The following is a 22,397-nucleotide window of genomic DNA, read 5'->3' as shown; positions in this document are numbered from 1 at the left end:
CCCAGTGGGGACTGAACAGGGAAGACAGCAAATCCTTAGAGCCTCTGGAGAGTGGAGAGCAAGCCCTCAGCTGCCTCTTGGTCCTGTGAGGAGCAGCTGGCAAAGAACCCCGAGCAATCCCACGTGTCCAGCTCACGATAAATTCAGGCTTTTAGCTACAGCTGGAGGAGCAGGACCAGCCCCAAAGAGGGCTGGAGGCATCTTACCTACAGCCGCTGTGACACTAGTGGTTCCTTGACCTGCACCACACAAAGAGACCTGCGGAAAAACCAGTCACCATCAAACACCAAAGAGATGCTGCTGGGACAAAGTGTGGCAAAGTTCAGCTGGGAAACCTGGAGCCAGGTGCTCCAGTGCAGGGCAAGCATTGGGCTCTGGAGGAAACCGCCCTGCCCATCCCCACTCTGGGTGAGCAGGTAGGGCAGGAGCATCACAGGGATGATGGGAACAGAAGCACAGAAGGGAGATCCCAGCACCTGTCCAGTGCCTGGAGGATTTTCCCAGGAAGAACCTGGCAACTTTGTGCAGTAGCAAAACACAAGCCTAAGTCACCCAGGAGAACTCCTACTGCTGTTTTGAACTGACAGATCCCAGTCTTGGGCTTTTATTCCTCTTTCTGTTTTCCTCTCCAGGTCGGCAAGCTGAGAATTAAAACCCTCACTTTGCCAGGGCCTGGGGATGGGCTGGAAAACTTGGCTCTCCAGCTCCGAAAAAAAAGGAGGAAAAGCAAAACAAGCAAAGAGGAAGCACGCTGCCCTTCTGTGGGCAGGAAACCAACACCGACCGCAGGAGGGCTCGGTGCTCTCACCGTACAGGGCTGTGTGACGTCACCCAGCACCCAGGGGGAAGGTTGGTCCTTAGGGGACTGAGCCAGGTAAGGAAAGGGAAGTACAAGCAGGCATTTTCCTGACAAGCTTCCCTGAGAGCAGGGATGCAAGCGAAGGGAGCAGAGAACACCACAACCTCCTTGGATAGGGGATGCCCTGCTTGCAATGACAGCAGTGACAGGCTTCCTGGTCCCAGTATGACCATGCCACCTCAGCCAGCACAGAGCCTCATCCCGCATCCCTCCTCGCATGCAAGCACCCACTGCAGCGGCCAAAATGGCAGGGCAAGAGCCAGGCCCAGCACTCACCCGCTAGCGAGCCCGCAACAACGCACGCCAGCATCATGGGCAGCACCACATTCGCTGCATCTGCAGAGAAGAGAATCCACAGTGTCTGCACCCAGACTGAATTTAACACACACACACTCCCTCCAAGCAAAAATCTGCCACCAAAACTTGGTGGTTTGGAGCCATTACCCCTGTTTCTTTTCCTGGGCACAGAGAGGAAACCCACACTCACTCTGGACGTGGAGCAGGAAGGAGGTTTCATTTTGGCTGACTCTGTTGCGGACTACACAAGTGTAGTAGCCACTGTCATTCATCGAGGCTCTCAGGATGCACAGGGTAGTGTTCTCAAGCTGGATATGGTCGCTCCCCAGCAACAACACTCCGTTTTTCTTCCACCAGTAAGCGTCTGCCTTCCCTTCCAGGACGTTGCAAACCAGTTTGGTGTTGTCTCCTGCCTTCACTGATGAGTTGCCCACAATTTCTGGCTTGGAAAGTGGTTCTAGGAGAGATGGAGTGACTGTCGATGTTCAAATCCACAGTTCCCCAGGTCCCAGACCCAGAGCACCTTCCAGCTCTCTGGCTGCAGAGGAGGGAGGTTTCTATCTCATCACTCACCCACAACGTGCAGCTGGAACCAGCCCGTGGCCTCCAGCTCGGACCTGAAGCGGTACAGCCGGTCATCCCCCCGCTGCAGCACCATCTGCAGCGAGAAGTCTGTTCTGTTGAACCTCACATGGTTCTCGTAAGGGTGAGAGGTGGTGCTGGCTCCATCGAAAGCATAACTGAGGATGGCTCCTTCCTGCTGGGCAGTTCTGTATTCCCAGATGACAGCTCTGCCGCCCTGCAGCGGTGGAACCGTCAGATGCACGGTGCAGCCCATGGCCGAGACGAGTCTCCCTGATGCTGGCCTAAGGTCAGCGGAGTAGCAGGGAGCAAGCGTACGGCCTGAAGAAGAAAGGAGACGTTAGTGCACAGCTCCTGAGGGGCAGCTCCTGCCTCCCTGCAGCGCTGAGGACTTGAGGATGTCACAAAAGCATGGAATGGTTTGGGTTCGGAGAGACCTTAAAGCTCCTCCAGTTCCAACCCCTGCCACGGGCAGGGACCCCTTCCACTAGAGCAGCTTGCTCCAAGCCCCTGTGTCCAACCTGGCCTTGAACACTGCCAGGGATGGGGCAGCCACAGCTTCTCTGGGCACCCTGTGCCAGCGCCTCAGCACCCTCACAGGGAACAGCTTCTGCCTAAGAGCTCATCTCAATCTCCCCTCGGGCAGGTTAAAGCCATTCCCCTTGGCCTGTCCCTACATCCCTTGTCCCAAGCCCCTCTCCAGCTTTCCTGCAGCCCCTTCAGGCACTGGAGCTGCTCTAAGGTCTCCCCTTCAGGAGCCTTCTCTTGTCCAGGCTGACCCAGCCCAGCTCTCTCAGCCTGGCTCCAGAGCAGAGCTGCTCCAGCCCTTGCAGCATCTCTGTGGCCTCTTCTGGGCTCACTCCAGCAGCTTCACGTCCCTCTGCTGTTGCTGCCCCAGAGCTGGATGCAGGTCTGCAGGGGGGTCTCCCCCAGAGCACAACAGAGGGGACAATCCCCTCTGTTAAAGTTACTTCTTGCTTTAAGGAGTGCCATGGCAAAGCAGGAGGCCCCAGTGGGCCACCGGCTCCCAGCTCCCACTCAGGAGCCGTTTTCCTTGCTCCAACCACCCAACGCGCACAACCCCGGGTGTGACGGCGCCGGAGGAGCCCATAAACCCCTTCCCTTGGCGCCGCTGACAAGAACACATGCCCGGAGCCGGGGAAGGCCCCGGGCCCTCCCGACGTTCCTTTAAGCGCTTCTGTCCGGAGACAAGCAGCGTTAATGAGCGCCCTGTCCCTGGAATCGCATTCGCTTCTCACAGCGGGAGCCGGAGAAGCTGCCGGGACCCGCTGCCCCCCTCTCCGCTACGCCCCGCAGCGGTGCTCGCTCCTCGGGCGTGAGGTCCGGAGGCCCCCGCGGCAGAGACTTGCCTGTGATGGCATGGCCGGCGGCCGCGCTGCAGGGGCAGCCGAGGGGCAGGAGAAGGAGGAGGAGGAGGAGGAGGACGGGGCCGGGCAGGGGCAGCATCAGCGGGGTCGGAGCGGGGCACCCGGAGTCCCGGAGCTCCCCCCGCCGCTCCCGTGGCCGGCCCGCCCCGCGGTACCGGGAGCCGCCTGGCCCGGGAGCGGCGGCTCCTCCCAACGGCAGCGAGAGGAGGGGAAGCCGCGGGTCTGGCTTCTGCCTCCCGGCCTCTCCTCCTCTCCTCTTCTCCTTCCAGTCCCTGCTCTTCTTTCCTGTTCTTTTCTCTTCTCTTTACTGTCCTCCTCCCTCTCTCCCCCTCCTCCTCTCCTCTTCCTTTCCTCCTCTTCCTCTCTGTGAGAAAGGAGATCACCTTTAGAAAAATTTAACCGGGGACAAAGTCAGTGGAGCAAAGGCTTTTTCACAACACTGGGTGCGTGCCTTCATATCCTGCATGCCCACCTGCCAGCAGAGGCAAAGTTTCGTATAGTCAAGCCTTCTACATATTCATAGGAATTTCAGGAAGACAAATCCCACCTCCCGATGGCTGATGCAATCTTCATTCTTTCTTCTGTGCGTATCCAGGAGGGTCCTTTAAGAGCTAGTTGATAAGGGCCTGTAGTCTTATTTGATACGAAGTGTTGATCTACTTAACCCCACGCATGTACCTAAAGCCCTTATAACTTGTTCTGTTACTTCGAGATTAGATGTTGGCTTGATCAAGCATGACTGCCATATATCCTACATCTGGCCTTAAAATTCCCTTGTTCCTGTTTCACAGTTTCAGGAACTTATTCTTCTCATCCACCTATGCAATTGTGCTTAAGCAGGATACAATGCAAAAACAAAGACAAAGCAAGCTTTTGCTGAAGCAAACTATGTTATCACATTCTCTCTTCTTCTTCTCTACCTTTTTGTCCTCTCGTCCTCTTCCTTTTCTTCCTCCTCCCTGTCCTCTCCTCTTTCTCCCCCTCTCCTCCCCTCCCCTCTCCTCTACCTCCTCAGAACAACAAAACCCAAAGGCAACCCCTCCATCTGTCCCAGCTCTGTTTGCCACGGTGCAGATCCCCCCGTGTGAGGTCCAACAGGGACTGGAGGAGCAGCATCACCACATTCCCCTTCCCCACGGGCCCTCAGCAGCACTGGGAAGAGGAGAAGGAGAAGGCAGGTGAAAGATGACAATGGCAATGAATGGGGGGTTGATAATTTGCTGGAGCAGCTGGAGGCAGGCGGTGCAGGAGAAACCTCCTGTTCCTGCACAAGAGTTGTCCCATAAAGCACAGGGGAGCAGGGATTTTCTTGCCCTTCCCACATTATTTCCATCCCTGTAGCAGCTTTGGAGGGCACTGAAGGGTGTCTGCACCAGCACAAGCTGTTCTGCCACAGCAAAACCCTGCATGGTGCTTTGTATGGTCTCATGTCGGGAAACCAACCCTGGAGAATAGATAGATTAGGTAGGTAGATGATAGAGATAGATAGATAGATAGATAGATAGATAGATAGATAGATAGATAGATAGATAGATAGATAGATGATAGATAGATAGATAGATAGATAGATAGATAGATAGATAGATAGAAAGAAAGAAATAGATGGATAAGACAGATATAAATAAAACCGAAGCCAAGCCACACTGGTTTGAGCACCCCCATGCAGAGGAGCTTCCTGATGAAGGCAGGTTCAGACACCACTTCAGCTTCTATTCCTAGCCCCAGACAACTTCAGGAATGCAACAAGCTCAAAACCTGCCATGACTGGGTCCCCTCGGGCCCTGCCTGATGCCTTTGGGTGGTGCTGGTGTTGGGGGAAACTTCCAGTGTCCCCCCAGGTACTCCTGGAACTGGGTATGTTGCTCTCACTGGAGATGCACAAAGCTGCTGCACACGCCAGACGTGCACAAGCTGACCACACAGAACGAGCACCAGCTAAAGCACAGGCTTGGCAGAACACAGCACTGAAAAAACCTGCTGCAGAGCACAGGGGCCCTGAGAGAGGCCCAGGATCCTGGGGTACTCCCGATGTTGTACATGGCCGTGTTTTCCTCTTCCAAGAGCTCTTCATCACTGTCATGTCCCAACTCATCCTCTTGGCTCAAGCTTAAGTGCTGGCCTGGAGTGATGCAGGGAGGAGAGGGGTGGCCTGACCCAGCGTGGGCAGAGGAAGATCCCCAAGAAGACATCACGATCTCCAGGAAGACACCAAGATCCCCTCCAAAACCATCATGATTTCCAAGAAGACATAACAATCTCCAAGAAGGCATCATCATCTACAGGAAGAGATCACAGTCTCCAAGAAGGCATCAAGTCTCAAGTGGAGCAGCTTGGCCAGTGTGTATGCACAGGCAGGGAGACCAGGGAATGGTCCCAATACAGGGAGTGAGATCAGTTGTTGTCGTGGGAGAGCAGAAGGGTTGGGATATAGAATCATAGAATCACAGAACAGTTTGGGTTGGAATGTACCTTCAGAGCTCATCTAGTCCAACCACCTGCAATGAGCAGGGACATCATCTAAATGAGGGATCCCAGCCCAGAGAAGGGGCTCACCGGAAGAATCTGGCCATTCCTCCCCACCGGACCCTGGGGACACGATGTAACCCGGCATCGTGTCCCACTGCCCAGCTCAGGGAGCAGCCCTGGGACAGACACATCTTTGGGATGCAGTGGTGGGTCCTGTGGCTGATCCATGCTGTGTGAGGAGAAGCAGGAGTTTGGGACAGGATGAGCTTTAAGGTCCTTTCCAGTACAAACCAGGCTGGCATTCTGTTACTATCCTGAATGAACAAGCACCAGGACACTCTGAGCTCAACGTCTTCCTGCCAGTGACCCGAAGCAGTTGGAACCCACACAGAGCACAGCGCGGGGGGGGAAGAGGGCGGGGAGAGGCAGCGAGGGCTTCTTGAGCTGCAATGACTCCACATCCCGGGGGGCTGATCACGCAGCCACCACGTGTTGGGAAGCATCAGCCGCTCAGTAAACCAGGCCAGGCTGCGGGCTGCCTTAAAGGCACAGCTCCGGGAAGCTGAGATCTGGCACTAGAGCTCTGTCCCGGAGGTGGAGAAGGGCCTGGCTCCAGAGGGTCCAGCCTGGCCCAAACCCAGCCCGTCCTGTCACCGCTGTGAACCACGGGACTATAAACACGGTCAAATCACAGCCTCCTTTCCTGAGGCAAAGCTGAAGCGGATCCAAGGGACGGGCTGCAAACTCCCAGACACACAATTCACACCCCCCAGCCCAGCCCCTTGCTGGCAGCACGGCCAGAGCCCGCAAACACCTTCCTCTAAACTTGCTCCGCACCACAGTGCTCAGGAAACCCGGGCGCAGGCTGGGTGAGCTGGCGCTGCCAGGGCACAGACCTGGAAACACTGGAAGTGAAAGCAGCTCCTGGGCCGGAGCAGGAGGGCTTGGTTCTCCCAGCTGGCTCCCTCCCAGGTATCTGCTCACAGCTTGGCTCCAGTGCTGCCCTGACTCACAGCCCGCCTGCTGGGCGAACCTCCCAGCAGGCACCAATAGCAGCTCCAGCATACCAGGTTCTTGCAGCTCCCCTCTGCTCCCCAGCACAGCCCATTCGTGTCCTGCCCATCCCATGCAGCAGCACATCCACAGTAGTATCCGCAGACTGGTTTGCGTTGGGAAGGACCTTAAAGCTCATCCAGTTTCAACCCCTGCCATGGGCAGGGACCCCTTCCACTAGAGCAGCTTGCTCCAAGCCCGTGTCCAACTTGACACTTGAACACTGCCAGGGATGGGGCAGCCACAGCTTCTCTGGGCACCCTGTGCCAGCGCCTCAGCACCCTCACAGGGAAGAGCTTCTGCCTAAGAGCTCAGCTCAGTCTCCCCTCTGGCAGTTTGAAGCCATTCCCCTTTGTCCTGTCACTACCTGCCCTTGTATTGCTCCAAATCAGACAGAAGAGGAAGCAGGACCTGCTTGAGCCTTTGGTATGCTGTTCTCTGCACACAGGCAGCTTGGAGAATGGGGCCCTCACATATAGGGATGTGTAGGGGACCAGCTCTCAGCCCCCATAGTTCTCCAAGTGCCACCTCCTGGGGAAGGACCCCCAAACAGCTTCATCCTCCTCCTCCTCTTCATCTGCCTTGTGCTCTGACTGTGGTGAGGAGCTTGGCAGTGCTGCAGGGACATGGGCACCACCTGCAAGGACGGGCAGGAATGTGTAAGCACAAAAGCAGGACTGGAAGGAGTGGTTTGCTTTAGTGCTCCTGACCTGGCAACTGAGGAAAAGGACAATTCTGTCCCCCTACCCATGTCCAAGGCAATTAGGGACCTGAGGGGGACTTGCTGCTTCCTCCCAGCCTCACAAAGACATCAGGAAGAAGATAATCTGGACCTAGAGCTGCTTTTCCCTTTTAATTTTTGCCTGGAATAGTTGCCTCCTCCTGCATCCTGGGGCTCCATACGGGAAACGGGTCTGCACAAAGCCAGGGGAGGCACCAGGATTCCGTGAAAGAGGCAGTGCCGGCCCTGGCATGCAGGATGTGGAGTGGGATGAGTTCCTCTTTGAAAAGAGAATTTAAAACCCCTGCATTGAGTAAGAGCACTGATAAAGTAAGGCACTGATGTAGCTGCATATTCCAACCGGCTCTCCCTGTTCCCCAGGTCAGGGGTCCCTGGATAACAGACACTCTGCAAGACCCAGCACAGAAAGAGCAGTTTAATCCTGCCCCAGTGTTATGACTGTAATACCCCAGAGGGTTTTAAGGACCAAAGCGGGGCCTAGCAGGGGTTTGGTTCACAGCCTGGCTGAGGGAACGCAGCTCCCTGCTGCGGGCTGGGACAGCCGCATTTCCCACACCCCATCCCAGGAGAGGAGGGAGCAGTTCTGGAGGGGACGGAGTCTTGTGGGTTTTATCAACAGCTCGTTTCCTTGCAGAGGCAAAAGCACTAAAAGCCACAGACTCACCTGACTGCAGAGCAGGTATCTCTCCAGCCTTTCTGTTTGCTTTCCAAACAGCTCAGTGTTTCTGTTCCGGAGTGACTGGGTGCTCTGCAGGACAGAGCGTTGTGGGGTCAGCTGGCAGACAGGACAGTTGCCCTGCTCCCAGCAGGGGTGGGTTCTTCAGCCCAGAACCCCTCCGTATGCTGGGCCGCATCCCCAGAGCATGAGCAGCAGGTTGAGGAAGGGGATTCTGCCCCTCTGCTGTGCTCTGGGGAGTCCCCCTACTGCAGTCCTGATCCAGCTCTGGGAGGAGCAACACCAGAGGGACGTGGAGCTGTTGGAGCGAGTGCAGAGAAGGCCACGGAGATGCTGCAAGGACTGGAGCAGCTCTGCTCTGGAGCCAGGCTGAGAGAGCTGGGCTGGGTCAGCCTGGAGAAGAGAAGGCTCCTGAAGGGGAGACCTGAGAGCAGCTCCAGTGCCTGAAGGGGCTGCAGGAAAGCTGGAGAGGGGCTTGGGACAAGGGATGTAGGGACAGGACAAGGGGAATGGCTTTAACCTGCCCGAGGGGAGACTGCGATGAGCTCTTAGCAGAAGCTGTTCCCTGTGAGGGTGCTGAGGCGCTGGCACAGGGTGCCCAGAGAAGCTGTGGCTGCCCCATCCCTGGCAGTGTTCAAGGCCAGGTTGGACACAGGGGCTTGGAGCAAGCTGCTCTAGTGGAAGGGGTCCCTGCCCGTCGCAGAGGCTGGAGCTGGATGATCTTTAGAGTTCTTTCCAACCCAAACCAATCCATCATTCTCTGATTCTGTATCCCCCCTAGGCAAGGCCTGGGATGATGCCCAGCAGCAGTTGCCCGCTTCCTGCAATCCTTTACCTATCGGCGCTCCCAGGGGCGCCCAGCCGAGCCTCGGCCAGACCTGCTGCCCCGCAGGGACGCGCCGCCCATCACCGGCTCGGCTCGGCTCGGCTCGGCTCGCGTCCGCCCAGCCCCGGAGGGGTCCCGCTGCCCGGAGCCGTGTGTCCGCACGCCAAGGACCGCCCCCGCAGGTCCCGATGCCCCGGGAGGTGTCTGCGTGAGGCCCCGCCCCATGACCACCCCTGTCCCGCCCCTCCACGGTCCGTCCCGCCGCCGCCGCCGCCGCCGTCCCCGCCGTCCCCGCGGCCCCGTTGGAGCTGAGAGGCCAGGGCCGGCCGATGACCCCGCTCCAGCCCAGCGCCGGGCAGTACCTGCGCTCCGACAGCGGCGGCTCGGAGGCCCCGATGCTGGCGGACGGCTCCGGCTCCGGCTCCGGCTCCGGTCCCGGTGCGCCGCGGCGGCGGCGGCGGTGCGGGCCGCTCTGGGGCAGCGTGGCCGTCATGGCCATCCTCGCCCTGCAGATCGCCTGCACCACCGGCCTCTTCGTCTACTTCACCATGGCCATCTCCAAGGTGAGCCCGTCGGCGGGGGCTTTCTCCTGCCTCCCCCACACCTCTGCGAGCCGTTCTGGTGCGCAGGGTCCCGGGACCGGCGAGGAGCTGCACCCCGGGGCGTGTGGGAAGGGCTCTGCCCGCTCCCCGCCCTGCGCCGCTGCCCCGCCAGATGCGGAGCCGAAGGGGGGGGGGGGGGGGCAGCTCTGCCCTGAGCTCCCTCTGGAGCCAGATGTGGAGAGAAGGATCCTTTGTCCTGGCTGCGGCCGAAGCTGAGGGTCCGCCCGGGCCCGGGGCCCTGTCCTGGGGTCCCATCAGAGCACGCAGCCCCGGGGGGGACGGGGGCTGCTCTGGGCTCCCTCCATTTGCATCCCACCCCGCTCTGGAGCTCCAAATCCTCCTCACCCCCTTTGGGAGGTGGTGGAAGGGTCCTGGCTGCGCCCCCACCCCCCCATACCAGCAGCCTTCGGGTGCTTGCGGCAGCTCAGTCACCCCAAATAACTGTGCTGGGACGCAGGCATTCCCAGCGTCACTTGTGCCAAAGTCGGATGTGAGGGACCTGATCTGTTCACAGTCTGAACCAGGCTCCCAGCCATCAGGAGCACCCAGGAGAGGAAAATGCCAAAGGGAAGAGACCTTTGCACCAGGGAGAGGGAATCCCAGGGATGCCAGGATACTCCATCCCTTCAGATGGACTGCCCGGCAAGAGAGGTGTCCTGCTGTGCTCAGGTTTGCTTAAAACCACAGCAGGAGCAGGGAAAACAAGGGAAAAGTCCAGCCCCTGACTGCTGTCTGGTGCCCGGTGGAGCATCCTCTGGAGCAGCTTCAGCCCCTCTTGAGGCTTTGTTTCCATCCCTGGATCCTGCTGTGAGGGATTTGCATGAAAGGGGCTGGGGAGAATAGGGGACTGTGGGCAGATGGAGCCATGGGAAGCGGTGGTCAGAAGAGACACTTAAATTGACCTCTTTGAGCTAATCTCAGAGGCTGGCCACTGCATCCCCACATGGGATCAGTGCTGGGGTCAGAGCTCAGCATCTCCAGGTTCACTGAACCTCAGCACAACCACCTTGCCCTCTCCCCCTCACCCAGGTACCTCCTGTGCTCCCAGTTTTACAAACCATTCCCACTTTTCCTGTAATTTAAACACCCCATTCAGTGCAAGGGTCCCAGGTGGTAGAGACCCTGCAAAGACAGAGATGCTGGTGAGATGGGCAACCTGTCACAGCAAGCTTTAGTCAAGCACTTAGTGTCATCAGTCAGTTCCAGGCCTTTGTCAGGAGGGACAAGGCATGTGGCTGCCATCCCCACACTGGGGATGTGCCACCATCTTACCCGGGGACCTGCCTTACCGGGCCTGGGAGGAGGAGGAGGAGGAGGAAGAGGACAAGGAGAAGGGCTCTCCCTAGCTGTGTAGGCACACACCATAATCGGTGCTCCTGGTAGTGGAGGAGCTGTGGGCGCTGGCACTGCCCAAGCATGCTCTCCTGCTGTGGAGTGCCATGGGAGCAGCTCTGTCACTTGGGGATTTACCACCTTGGTAGGCACTGTGTGTCCTGCCCTTGGGGCAGGCAAGGCTTTGCCAGGGATAAAGCCTGGGATAAAGGCAGGGCCACGCTCTCCCCAACATGAGCCACATTGGTCCCCTGAGCCCAGCACCGCAGCCTCTGTGCTCCTGGTGGGTCCATCTGGTGCTAGGAGGGATGGTTGGTCCAAAATTCCTTCTAAAAACCCACCCCTTTTCATCTGACCTCACGCAGTCTTTCTGCCGGCAGTAAAGTCTGTTGATCCCAGAGGAGCACATCCTGGTACAAGGCAAAGTGGGTACCCAAAAGGTCTGGTGGGGACTCGGAGCCCTCAGAGACATGGGGAAGCGCAGGGTGCTGGAGGTGGCTGAGCCCCAGGTGATGATGTGGCCAATCCTGAGGACTCCTGGGTTCTGTCCTAGGATCTGGGAATTACCCAGGGAGCAGAGGTAGGATGTTCAATGTGCCAGTGTTCATCCCCAGTTCCTGATTTCAGAGCAGCCCTCTCCTATCTGCGCCTGTTTCCCCACACCCTAAACAGCAGCACCCACAGCAGCCACCGTGCCTGTCCCCAGTGTGATGCCAGGGCTGGAGAAGAGCTGGGGCAGGCCCGGGACAGGCTCAGAAAGGGCCCCCATCACGTGGAGGGAAAGTTCCCAGCCCAAGCCAGAGGCCAGCAGAGGCTAGGAAGGGTCTGACATGTGCTGACGCAGCACCGAGTGCGTGGGGACCCATCTCCAGCTGCAGCTGGACGGATGGAGCTGCCTGGAGCTTGTTTTGCAACCCTGGTGTAGCTCCACAGCAGGAAGCATGAGGAGCACAGACGAGGCTGGGTACTTTCCCCAGAGCTGCAAGCACCTCAGGCTGGGCTTTACTGTTTCAGAAGCCTCATTCCCTCAATCCAGGAGAGGAAGAGGTGAAGGAGGTGGAGACCAGGGAATTTGGGATCCTTTTCTTTACCTGGTGCTTACCTTCTCCCTGCTCATGGGCCTGGAACTCAGCGAAATGGGCTGTTGCGTTTCCCAGAGAGCTGGGATGAGCAAGACCCGCTTCTGCCAGGGAGCATGGGAGGACAAGATAAGGTTTAAGCCATGCATGTCACAAACTCCAGACAGAACTACCCAGCCTCCTGCCACCTACCTGCCCCCCAGCACAGGAGACACAGGCAGCAGCTGCAGCCTGGCAGAACACCAGCTCCAGGATCAGGGCAGCTCTGGGCTGTTCCCCACCCGTGGTGTGGCTCAGGCTGACGTGGGGGTGTCGGGGTGTTTCTGTTCCAGCTCAAAGCCCAGGCGCCAGGCAACGTGGAGGAGCTGCGGTGCCTGCAGGTCATCAACCAGCAGCAGGAGGGCTCCAGCCTGGAGGAGCTCATCAGCAACCAGTCCTGCCTCAAGCTGGCCAACACCATCAAGGCCTATGTGGCCACTGTGAGTCTGGGCCTGCCGGCTTTGGGGACGAGGGAAGGGTGGGAGCCAATGCCTCAGTTTCCTCACCAGAGGGGTGGCAGAAGGCGCTGGCAAGGATGGTTGCAGAGGGAGGTGGTGGAGTTGAGATGGACACCAGTGAGGAGCTGGTGGAGCCCAGAGACAGCAGGAAAGACAAAGTCGTGGAGGCTTGGAAAGTGCGAAGGGGTTCTGGAACATGGAAAGCACCCGTCTCAGCTTTAACCATGGGTCTGTGTCTCTTCTCTGTGGGTCCAGGTGACGGAGAACGTGATCCGCAGGAGCGTGGTGAAGGGTGAGTCCCTCCTGGCCCAGCACCAGGGGGCAAAGCATTGACAGCCTCCTTGCTGGGACTGGGTTGCCGGCCACGGTGCTGGGAGAGCAGGGACAGTCCCACTGGGAGGATGAAGGACACACGTCGTGGGGAATGGGGTAGAAGGACAGCCACATACCTCTGTCCAGAGCCCAGGGAACCTGGGGCAACACAGACATGTTGGGTAATGATTGACTAGGCATTTCCACCCCAAAAGAACCTTCCTCCTTGACGGATCAGTGGGCCATTTCCCTGCTTGTTCAGGAAGGACCTACTCTGCTGGCATGGGGCTCAGTGTCCCCACGCTCCCTGTCCTCTACGGCCTGTGTCCCTTTACTCGCAGAGGCCCAGAGGAGCTACTTCAACACCTCGGAGGGGCGGGTTCCTCCCAAAACCAGCGGCAAACCCTCGGCACATCTCACCCTGCGCCCGCAGAGCCTGGCCCAGGACGGTGAGCTGGAGAACCCCACTGGGCACCGGCGGGTTCTGAGATGGGAACGGGGGGAAAGATCTCACCCAAGGGGCAGGGGACCAGGACGGGAGGATGTGGGAGGGGTCTCCTGTCAGGTCCAAGACCCCCTTCTCCACCCCTCCAAGCTGGATGACTGTGGGAGAGAGTTAGAGCCATGCCCTCCCTTCCTACTGACCTCAGTGGGCGCTCCCCAGAGCATCTCGCTGCCCTTGGTGACTCTTCCTTCTCCCCAGGGAACACCCGGCGCTTCGGGAACCTCTCTCAGTCATGCCGCCACGCCATTGCACGCTGGGAGGACAGCACCATCCACTCCCACCTGCAGAACATCACGTACCAGGACGGCCGCCTGCAGGTCAACCAGGCTGGCAAGTACTACGTGTACTCCCAGATCTACTTCCGCTACCCCAGCGACATGGCTGGCACGCGGGGCTCCGTCCCGCAGCTGGTGCAGTGCATCAACTGGAAGACATCCTACAGCCAGCCCATCCTCCTGCTCAAAGGGGTGGGCACTAAGTGCTGGGCACCCGAGGCGGACTACGGGCTCCACGCGCTCTACCAGGGGGGGCTTTTTGAGCTGAAGGCCGGGGATGAGCTCTTTGTCTCCGTCTCCTCCTTGGCCATCGACTACAACGACGCAGCAGCCAGTTACTTCGGGGCTTTCCGGCTCGACCTGTGACAGCCGCCTTCTCGCTCCTTCCCACTGCTCCTGCCCAGCCGGGGTCCTGCAGGGCCCCAGGAAGCAGGAGCTGACCAGCCAGGGAGGAGGGGCCTGGTGCAGCACCCTTCCCTAAGTGCTTGTCCCAAGGGAGGAGCTAGCAGAGGGCACAGGGAGGCTGCCCACAGGGACCTGCTGTGCTTGGTACCATCCAGCTGGGAGGAAGACCATGAGCCAGGAGACATGGACAAGGTGGGACATCTCCCTGGCTTCCATCTGAGCAAACAGCCAGGTAGCACCAAACCTGCTGCAGGAGAGGCACCAGGGGCAGGTCTGCAACCACAAGACAAAGTGTCCCCGTGGCAGGATGAGCCTCTGTGAGTCTGCACATCTGGCAGGGGCAGCCCCAGATGTGCTGCCAGGCTGCAGGTGCTCAGGGACAGGAGCCCTTTGTGAGTGCAGGGCTGGAACCCAGGCACAGCAGCAGGGACAGGGCAGGTCCAGCATCAGCTTCTGGAGAGGTGTGAAGGAGTTTAGTTTGGGATCATCGGAAACATGAAGCGATGCCAGCAGCCAGTGTCAGGGGAGGTCAAAGGGCAGGACCACGAAGCTGGAGCAGTCACCAGCCCGAACAACCACACGTGGCTGTATGGCCCCCTCCAGCCCAAGACCCTGCCATCACACCTCCCCTTCTCTCCTGACCAAGCAGCTCCCTCTTCCTCGGGGTTCCTGGTCCTCTCTGGCAGTGGTTAACCCGCAGGGTTTGAACTCATGGGTGAGCCCGGCCATAGCAGCACAGGACCAGGGAGGAATGAGGGCAGGGCCTTGGTTCTGAAGTCTGTGTCAGATACTGGAGGTGGGCTCAAGCAGGGCAGAGCGTCGTCAAGCTCCCACAGACGCCGGGGTGAATGTAACCCTTTCTGTAACTCCCTGTATACTCTATCATGTGGGGACTGGTGGAGCGGATGGACAGGGTGGCAGCACGGGCTCCACGCAGGGTGCAAACACCCCGCATGGCAGCACAGCTGCGGGGACTCCCGGTGCTGCTTCAATAAAGCCTCTACTCCAGTGCTGGTTCTCACCTCTTAGCAGGGGCACCGCAGGTACCAGCCCTGGGCTCTGAGCTGCCGTGATGCAAAGCATCTCATGGGAGGCCTGGGCTGGTTGCCACACTCAGCCAGCACCCAGCAGCCCCCCCCCGGGTCCTGGGCAGCCCCCTGGGACCTGGACAGCCCCTGGCTGCAGCCCACCTTTACCTGCTCCCTCTTTCCTGACTCATGCCCCAGCCCAGCCGTAGGCTGCAAGAGGTAGAGGGGCAGCTTCCCCAGGCTCCTGTAGCATCCCGCAGCCTCCCACTGCTTCCCACCTGTGCCAGTGGCAGCAGAGCAGCGTGGGTGAAGCCAGAGCTGCTTAGACTCATGGTAGCCCCAAGGAATGGCAGCGTGTGGTTCTCAGGAGCTCTGGTCCAGGCACTGCAGATGGAGCCCAGCTGAGGGCTCCAGGCGATAACAGGGTCCTGCCTCATCTTGCATATGGAGCAATTCCAAGGGCTCCACTTTTGACTTTCCTGGTGGATGCCTGGGGCATTCCCAGCGAGACACGCTCCTACTTCCAACTTCTGAGCCTGGTACCTTTATCTCACCTGGGACCAGGGGCAGCTCCACCAGCCTTTCTCCCGGGAGCTGAGCCTGGCCCCACTCCTCCTCCTCCTCCCCTCCTCCCATCAACTCTCCAGGACTACACCTCATCCTGGGTATCCTGGTGCTGCTCCTCTCAACGCTTTTGGGTTGCCAAGCCCAGCCCAAGGCACGGCCAAACCCAGGGCTTCCAAGGTGGGCTGTTCCCCAGCTCACCCTTGCCTGGCAGGGACTGCTCCTCGCTCCCACTATCCATCCCACAGCTTTCCAGGCTTGAGTCCCAGCTCTTTGCATCCTTGGCTGGGGCTGGCAACCAGTGCCAGCTCTCACATCCCCCCCACATCCGCAAACCCTGCCCATTGCTGCTCACTGGGCTCTGCCTCCTGCTCCAGTGAGGCCAGTACAGAGAGCTCCCCGATTGACTTGGCCCTGTGACCCTGCACACAAGCTGCTGGACCAGCCCCGAGCCCATGGGCAGCTTTCCCAGCTCATCCCAAGCCTCCCAGTCAGAGAACGCCAGGAGCACCAGCCTGCCCTTTGCAAAAGGGGGGGCAGGACTGCTCCCCGCTCCAGGCAGGCCTGCCAACCCTTCCAAAACCACCTCTGAAATGCTCCCTTCCCCTTCCACCTCTTATTTCTCTGCCTTCTTTCTCAACCACCTTGGTGACCAACAACAGGAATCTGGCTTCCCAGCCTGAAACCTCTCCGTGGGGAGCGCTGAGCTCAGCCCAGCTCCCGCATCCCGATCCCTTTGGGATCAGCCCAACCCTGAGCTGCCACACGTGGGGCTGCAGGGAACAGAGCAGGAGGCTCCGAGTCGTTCTTTGGCGTGGAGCTGCAGCAGCCCTGTCCCGGTGGAGCTGGCGGTGGTGCAGGTGCAGCTGCAGCAGCGCTGCTGGAGCCGGGGCTGCCAGGCTCGGTGCCAGCCCCGCTTTCCCGGAAAGGGAGAGGACGCCATGGGCAGATGCTCTGGGGGAGGATGGAGCTCCAGGAGCACCAGGCCCAGCAGCAGCTGGGCCAAGTGCAGTGAGCCCTGTGTGGCACCGGCAGGGGCAGATGGGGTGGACGGGGGGGAGCGCTGCTGGGGGATGCAGCCTGGCCCCAGCCTCGAGGGTGCTCCCGAGGTCCCAGCTCCGCAACTTTTCTGGCTCTGCTGTTCTAGGCTCTTCCCAGCTCTTCCCCCCCCAGCCCCAGCGCCGTGGGCTGGACCTGGCCTGTGGGCACCTTGAGGAGGCTCCTGCGGAGCCCCGAGGACATGAACACAAGGGAAAGGCACAAGCGCACCAGGGCAAACCCAGCACGTGGCCAGGGGCTCTCCAGCTGCACAGCCCAGGCAAAGGGAGGTTCTAGAGGCACAGCCTGCTCCAGGAGAGTCGCAGGGCCCTGGGTTCCTCACCTTGCTGGCAGAGCCCCCCCCCACACACACTTCCCAAGCTTAACAAGGAGGAAACCAAACAAGAAGCTGGGAAGAGCAGAACAAGCCCAGGAATTTAGCGCACATTTAACGTGTGCTGAACTGGAAGACGAGTTTCAGTTTCACAAACCGGTTTGAAGCTTAACAAGCAGCAGCAAGAGCTGTTGGAGCCACAGCCTGTGCAGACAGGCACATCCCACCCAGCTCCTCTTGCTTCATTCCCACTGCTCCAGCACCTGGTGAGGCTGCCTCAGCCCTCACTTGTACCACAGCAGGTCCTGGCTTCTCTAAGCTGACCTTAATGCAAAGCTTTGAAGACTGGACATCACCAAGCCAGTGGCCACGTGTGCAGCATCCTTAGAAGTGAGCAGTAACCAGGAGAACAACCTGGCTCGTGCCAAGAGCTTGCTGATGCAGTGTCACACAAGGGTTTTCTTTCAGGGACAGGCAGGCTCTACTCAAGCTACTCACCGGTTCCTCATGAAATATGTGCCTCAGTTTCACCACTTGGACAAGATGCCCGTAGATGTTGGTCATAGTCAATGGCCCAGGACCCACTGGCCAGGCCTCACTGTAGGAGGCTGTGGCAGCAGCACTCAACACAGAACACGCCTGCCCACCATGGCATGAGCAAGCAGGGCTTCCCAAACCACACAGACACCACACACACACAGGCCAGGACCTCGAACTGCTCACTGGTGTGGGATTTACACCAAAAAGCCTGCGTGTGAAGCCATTCCCTTCACATATGGGGGTGTCTGCTTACACAGCTACTCTCATAGCACAAAAGCAGTTTGCTTTTCCCGTACGAAGCTTAAAACCTCATGGAAGCAAAAGAGGAGTCACCTGGAAGCAAAAGCTGCTCATCTCCGTGCCTGGTGACAGCACAGAAACCTCCCTGCCCTTTCCTCCTGCTTTAAAACACCAAGGGGTGAGGGGAATGCTGCAGCAATATTTTCACATTGACCTTATTCCTTATGGCTTCATCACGTTAATTCGATCCAGACACATGCAGCTTCCCTGGAGTCGCTGCCAAAGAACTGTCTTATCTTCGCTGCCCCGAGGTTGTGCTTTCAGTTCGGCACAGACCAATGCCAAGGGCGTTCCCAGCAGTGACTGCATTGCCCTTTGTCTCCCAGCAAAGTCTGCGGCTCATGTCTCCCCCCTCCTGTTGCTGTTAACCAGTTCATCACTGCATCCAAGCCTTCCGTTCCTCTCCAAACATCTTATTTCACTTTCAAGTCCCAAGCCCAGAACACATGCACAGTGGGAGGGAGGAAGTCCACATGGAAAACATGTCAACACCCCAGGAAATCACTTACTGGGACATTGTAAATACAGAGCACAAAGAAACCCAGCCCAGGGCTCTGCCCCTCTGCCTGCCCTGGGGCACCTTGGGGCATCCCCCAAGTGAACTGAACCCGAGAAGGAGGAAAACAAAGCAGAAACCCCTTTCCTTCAGCAGGAGAGATTCAAGCAGCTGTGGGAGGCAGGATGCTCCTTAAACCAAGAGGATAACATCGGTGCTCCCACAGCAGGAGTGAGCAGGAGCCTCAGTGCAGCCACAGGCAGGAGGAGGCCAGCTCAGCCATCCCATTCCACCCATGCCATTCCCTGGACCCGTACTGCTCACAGAGCCTTCCCACAGGCTGCAGCCCCACAGGGACTGGTGCCAAGGTCCCACTGAGGCCCCTCAGGAAAAACACTGCCTTGAAGGTGGTTTCTTTCTCCTCCAGTGGATTACCTTTTGCTGCTCAGAGCCCTCAGGGCTGCTGGAACAGGAAGCTGATGTCAGCAGCTTGGCCCATCCTCCATTCCCTCCACAGACATGTCCCCAGCTCTCACTGGCACGGTCCCTGGATCCCCAGCCAGCACCGACAGCTCCTGGGCTCTGCCCTTGGGACCAGCAAGCTGGACACAAAGGAAGAACTGAGCGAGCTCCACCCAGGCTTATGAAGCATATGCAGTTTTCCCCTTGATTTCCCACCGTGCAACAGACTGGAGATCCCAGGAAAAAGTAATTCCACTTACCTACTGCCTGGGGCATCCCAACAGCTCTGTGGAACCTGGTCCTGATCCACACAGGAACGCACCGCACATGGACACCCCCATATGTGAAGGGAATGGCTTTAACCTGCCAGAAGGGAGACTGAGATGAGCTCTTAGGCAGAAGCTCTTCCCTGGGAGGGTGCTGAGGCGCTGGCACAGGGTGCCCAGAGAAGCTGTGGCTGCCCCATCCCTGACAGTGCTCAAGGCCAGGTTGGACACAGGGGCTTGGAGCAAGCTGCTCTAGTGGGAGGGGTCCCTGCCCGTGGCAGGGGTTGGGGCTGGATGAGCTTTAAGGTCCCTTCAACCCAAACCACTCTGTGGCTCTATGCATCTGCTGCCTTAGTACAGCAGAGTGGAAAGGGACAGCATCAGGCTCCATTAAACACTGTGTTTCATTAAGACTCAGTGGCCGAGGGCTCCTCCAGGGGCAGGCAGAGGAGGCCAGAGCCCACTGGCCCCATAGCTTCATAGTGACCCACCCAGTGCATATTCATCCTGCTCCTCACACCCCAGCACCAGGCTGGGAAAGCACCAAGTCAACCACCCCAGCTCACATCCTGCCCTTCGGACGTGGGACAGCCAGAGCCCTCCCACGAGGGTCCCAGTCACGTATGAATGAGCTATAATCACATAAACAATACAACAATCATCGATATCATGGTTTAAGACCTTTCTGGCAGGTCCTTCCCTTTTCTGGGTGAGGAGCAGAGTGCCCCACAGCCACTTCCTCGCATGGAACATCACCTGGAGTGGGGTCTAAGACCCTGAAGGCAGCTGAAAAGGGATTTGAAGAGCCTCAGCCTTCTCTCTGGTGCTCAGCACAGCGCTGCAAGCAGCAGTTCTTGCTTAGCTCAGACCACCACATGCTTGGTGGCATTTATCAAACACACGCACGGGCTCCAGCGCCGGGTTGTATAACCAGCCCTTTGCCGAAGGGAAACCCCAGGGCTCCTCCTGGAGTCGCTCAGAAGATAATGCAATGGGAAAGCAAGAGGCGGATGGGGAAAACCCTTCCCAACCATTTCTCCATTAGTTAGAGCCGTGAGTATGTGCTCTCCCTGCACAGAATTTTGCAGGAAAGAGATGAACTTGTTTTCATAGGAATTAAAGGAATCCCGCAAAGCAGAGCTCAACGAGCCAGGAGGATCTGTACCCCCCGGCTCCCTGGGGGAGCACCAGTCCCAGTGCACAGCCCTGCAGGAGCCCCACGTTCCAGGCACTGGCAGCACTGCCGTGGGTAACACGGTCATGATGAGGATGATTTTGCTCCAAGTGTCCCTGCACAGAGAACTACAGCTTAGACCCAACCAGGTCTGGAGCTGAACTGAGCCTCTCCCTTCACACAAACACAGTTTACGTCACTGGGGTCAGCAGGCTTTCATATACAGACAAGCAGCTCCAAGCTCCTATTTCCACGTTGCCACTGCGCACCAGACCTCCAGCTGTCCATCCACAGGGAAATTACCACGTGAAAGAGAAGCAGGAGTGAAGAGATCTGTGCAAGCCAGAGGCAAAGAAAAGGCTCTGGCATGGTGGAGCTGGGAGTTTGCCTGCTGGCAACTGCTTCCTGCCCCGAGCTCCCATTCCCAGATGGCAGAGCCGCTGTGATCCCCTTCCAACAGCCTGCTCCCTGCCCTCCCGCTTCCCTGGAGCATTTGGGATAAGACACCAGGCAGCCGGGAGGCTCCGGCCCACTCACAGCTTTCCTTTTTTGCACCTCTTGTCCTTACCCTTACCCCAGGCTGCAGCAACCTTCCTGCAAGGAGAGGGATGGGCTCAGATGTGGTGTGGATCTAACTGAAGCAGGGACCATGTTTTCAAGTGTAAGAGGCAGAAAAGCAAAGCTCTATTTGTCTGGTATTCCAAGCGCCACAGGGAAGAGAAGCCTGCATGAGGAGCCTGCATGCACCCCTGCATGCACAGGACAGGAATTTCCTGGAGGAAACCCCCAGGAACTGGGAGAGGGTGAACAACCCTCTCCAAACAGGACAAAGAAAGGCATTTAAAGGCAAAGTTTCTCCTGCTAGAGGCAGGAGCATTTCAAGTTGTTACTTACCAACACACCAGTCTTGGTTTCAACTCAGCACCAGCTCCTGCTGTACAGAACACCGTAGACAAAGTTGAGGCGTTTATTTTCTAGGCAGAAGGGACCTGATCCATTGGTAACTTCTTGTTTTGATTCAGCTTTAAGGTAGACAAGAATTCAGGACCTCAGAGCCAGGAAAAGCAGTGGCAGCAGGTACTCACTGCTGGAAAATGATCTGGCTTCAGTTCCATGTAGATAAAGAACTTGCTTCTATTTCAGAGAGTTTAAGAACAAACCTCCAAACAACTCTATCCAGGAGCCCCGCTCCCACATGGAATAGGTTTACTATGGGCAGCAGCAGCCTCACATGGACCACCCATCAGAGATTTGTCCATCAGGAAGCAGAGTCAGAGCCCCCAGTCCCTAACTGTGGGCCATCACTCACCAGCTGGCTCCTCTCTGCAGCCACAGTGGTGAACCAGGGTGAGAGGAAGCTCTGCAGAGCCTCAGGCATAGACCATAGACCACCACCTGATAGAGACTGAAGCCATGATGAACATCATCCACCTCCAAAACCATTCACATACCTTCAGAATTCCAGTAAATGGTCACAATTTTATTAACAGGAACATTTGGTGGGATTTGGGACAGGGACTTGAAGGACACAGGTGGAACGAGGCTGAGGGGTTTATTGCTCAGGAAGGGTTTATTGCATAGCTGTTGGCAAAAGGAGAGACCCCGAGCGGTGCACGTATGTGAAGTGGCAGCACTCCCAATCCTGGAGCTGGGACCTGGAGGAGCAGGGAACAGCAAAAGTGTCCATGTAAACATCCCAGGCACAGGGGGCCCAGGAGAAAGTCTCCAGCCCCAAGCCCCTGCTGACTATGGGAGAGGTCACTGTGTGGTATCAATCATGATCAGAACACGGAAGTGCAAAGGGCAATAACATAGGACTTGGCCTTTCCCATTCTAAAAGTAAAAGGAAAGTAAAGGAGAAGGAATCCTCAGGCATGTATCTAAGCACAGGATCATGGTGAGAACACAACTGTTACCTCCTGCCTCCTCCTCAGGACTCTCCTGGCAAGGTAGCAGCAGAGGCACTGAATACATTCACAGATTCATCGAAAGAAGCTTCATCCCAACCAGACCTAGGCCCAGGAGATCTGCTCTCGGGGGTTTGGGCTTGTGGGGCTCTTACCCTTGCTGAGCAGAACACCCTCAGCCAGCCAACGGTTCCCTCCCCCCACCAGTTTTGACTGTTCCTATTGTTCCCAAGCGGCTACTTGGGAATCCACCACCCCTGAGTTACAACCACATCCTTCTGCCACCACCTGAGTGCTGTGTGCAAAATCCTCCTCCTGCAAAGCTTCTGAAGAACAGAGCTTGTCTTTTCCTCCCTGCGTTAGTGCCGAGTCCAAATAAAGTAAGAGATCCA

The 22,397-nt window shown here is 57.9% G+C and overlaps 2 protein-coding genes across 4 annotated transcripts; one reads left to right on the top strand and one right to left on the bottom strand.

The window, feature by feature from the left end:
* Positions 1-1,055: 1,055 nt before the first annotated feature.
* On the bottom strand, positions 1,056-9,004 carry LOC133265232 (hemicentin-2-like). Its single transcript, XM_061445527.1, has 4 exons — positions 8,942-9,004; positions 1,730-2,059; positions 1,347-1,613; positions 1,056-1,195 (listed from the first exon to the last, which is right to left on the bottom strand). The coding sequence occupies exons 2-4, from the start codon at positions 1,992-1,994 to the stop codon at positions 1,056-1,058; spliced, it is 672 nt and encodes a 223-aa protein (XP_061301511.1). The 5' UTR covers positions 1,995-2,059; positions 8,942-9,004.
* A 131-nt stretch (positions 9,005-9,135) lies between these two features.
* Positions 9,136-14,904, top strand: LOC133265246 (tumor necrosis factor ligand superfamily member 10-like). 3 transcript variants are annotated; one of them, XM_061445551.1, is made up of 5 exons: positions 9,137-9,452; positions 12,235-12,381; positions 12,655-12,691; positions 13,053-13,160; positions 13,415-14,904. In XM_061445551.1, exons 1-5 carry the CDS (start codon positions 9,219-9,221, stop codon positions 13,855-13,857), a joined length of 969 nt encoding a protein of 322 aa, XP_061301535.1. In that variant the 5' UTR covers positions 9,137-9,218; the 3' UTR covers positions 13,858-14,904. The 3 variants fall into 3 exon arrangements, with proteins under 3 accessions (XP_061301537.1, XP_061301536.1, XP_061301535.1); XM_061445553.1 differs by lacking the exon at positions 12,235-12,381 and having other exon boundaries at positions 9,136-9,452; XM_061445552.1 differs by lacking the exon at positions 13,053-13,160 and having other exon boundaries at positions 9,136-9,452.
* The last annotated feature ends 7,493 nt before the right edge of the window (positions 14,905-22,397 follow it).

Source organism: Pezoporus flaviventris, unplaced genomic scaffold (assembly GCF_033815535.1).
Source record: "Pezoporus flaviventris isolate CSIRO_AGI_PZ_B2104156 unplaced genomic scaffold, CSIRO_AGI_Pfla_v1 ptg000005l, whole genome shotgun sequence".
Lineage (NCBI taxonomy): Eukaryota > Metazoa > Chordata > Aves > Psittaciformes > Psittacidae > Pezoporus > Pezoporus flaviventris.
Note: the sequence above shows the minus strand (reverse complement) of the source record. Positions and strands in the feature narration are given on the sequence as shown.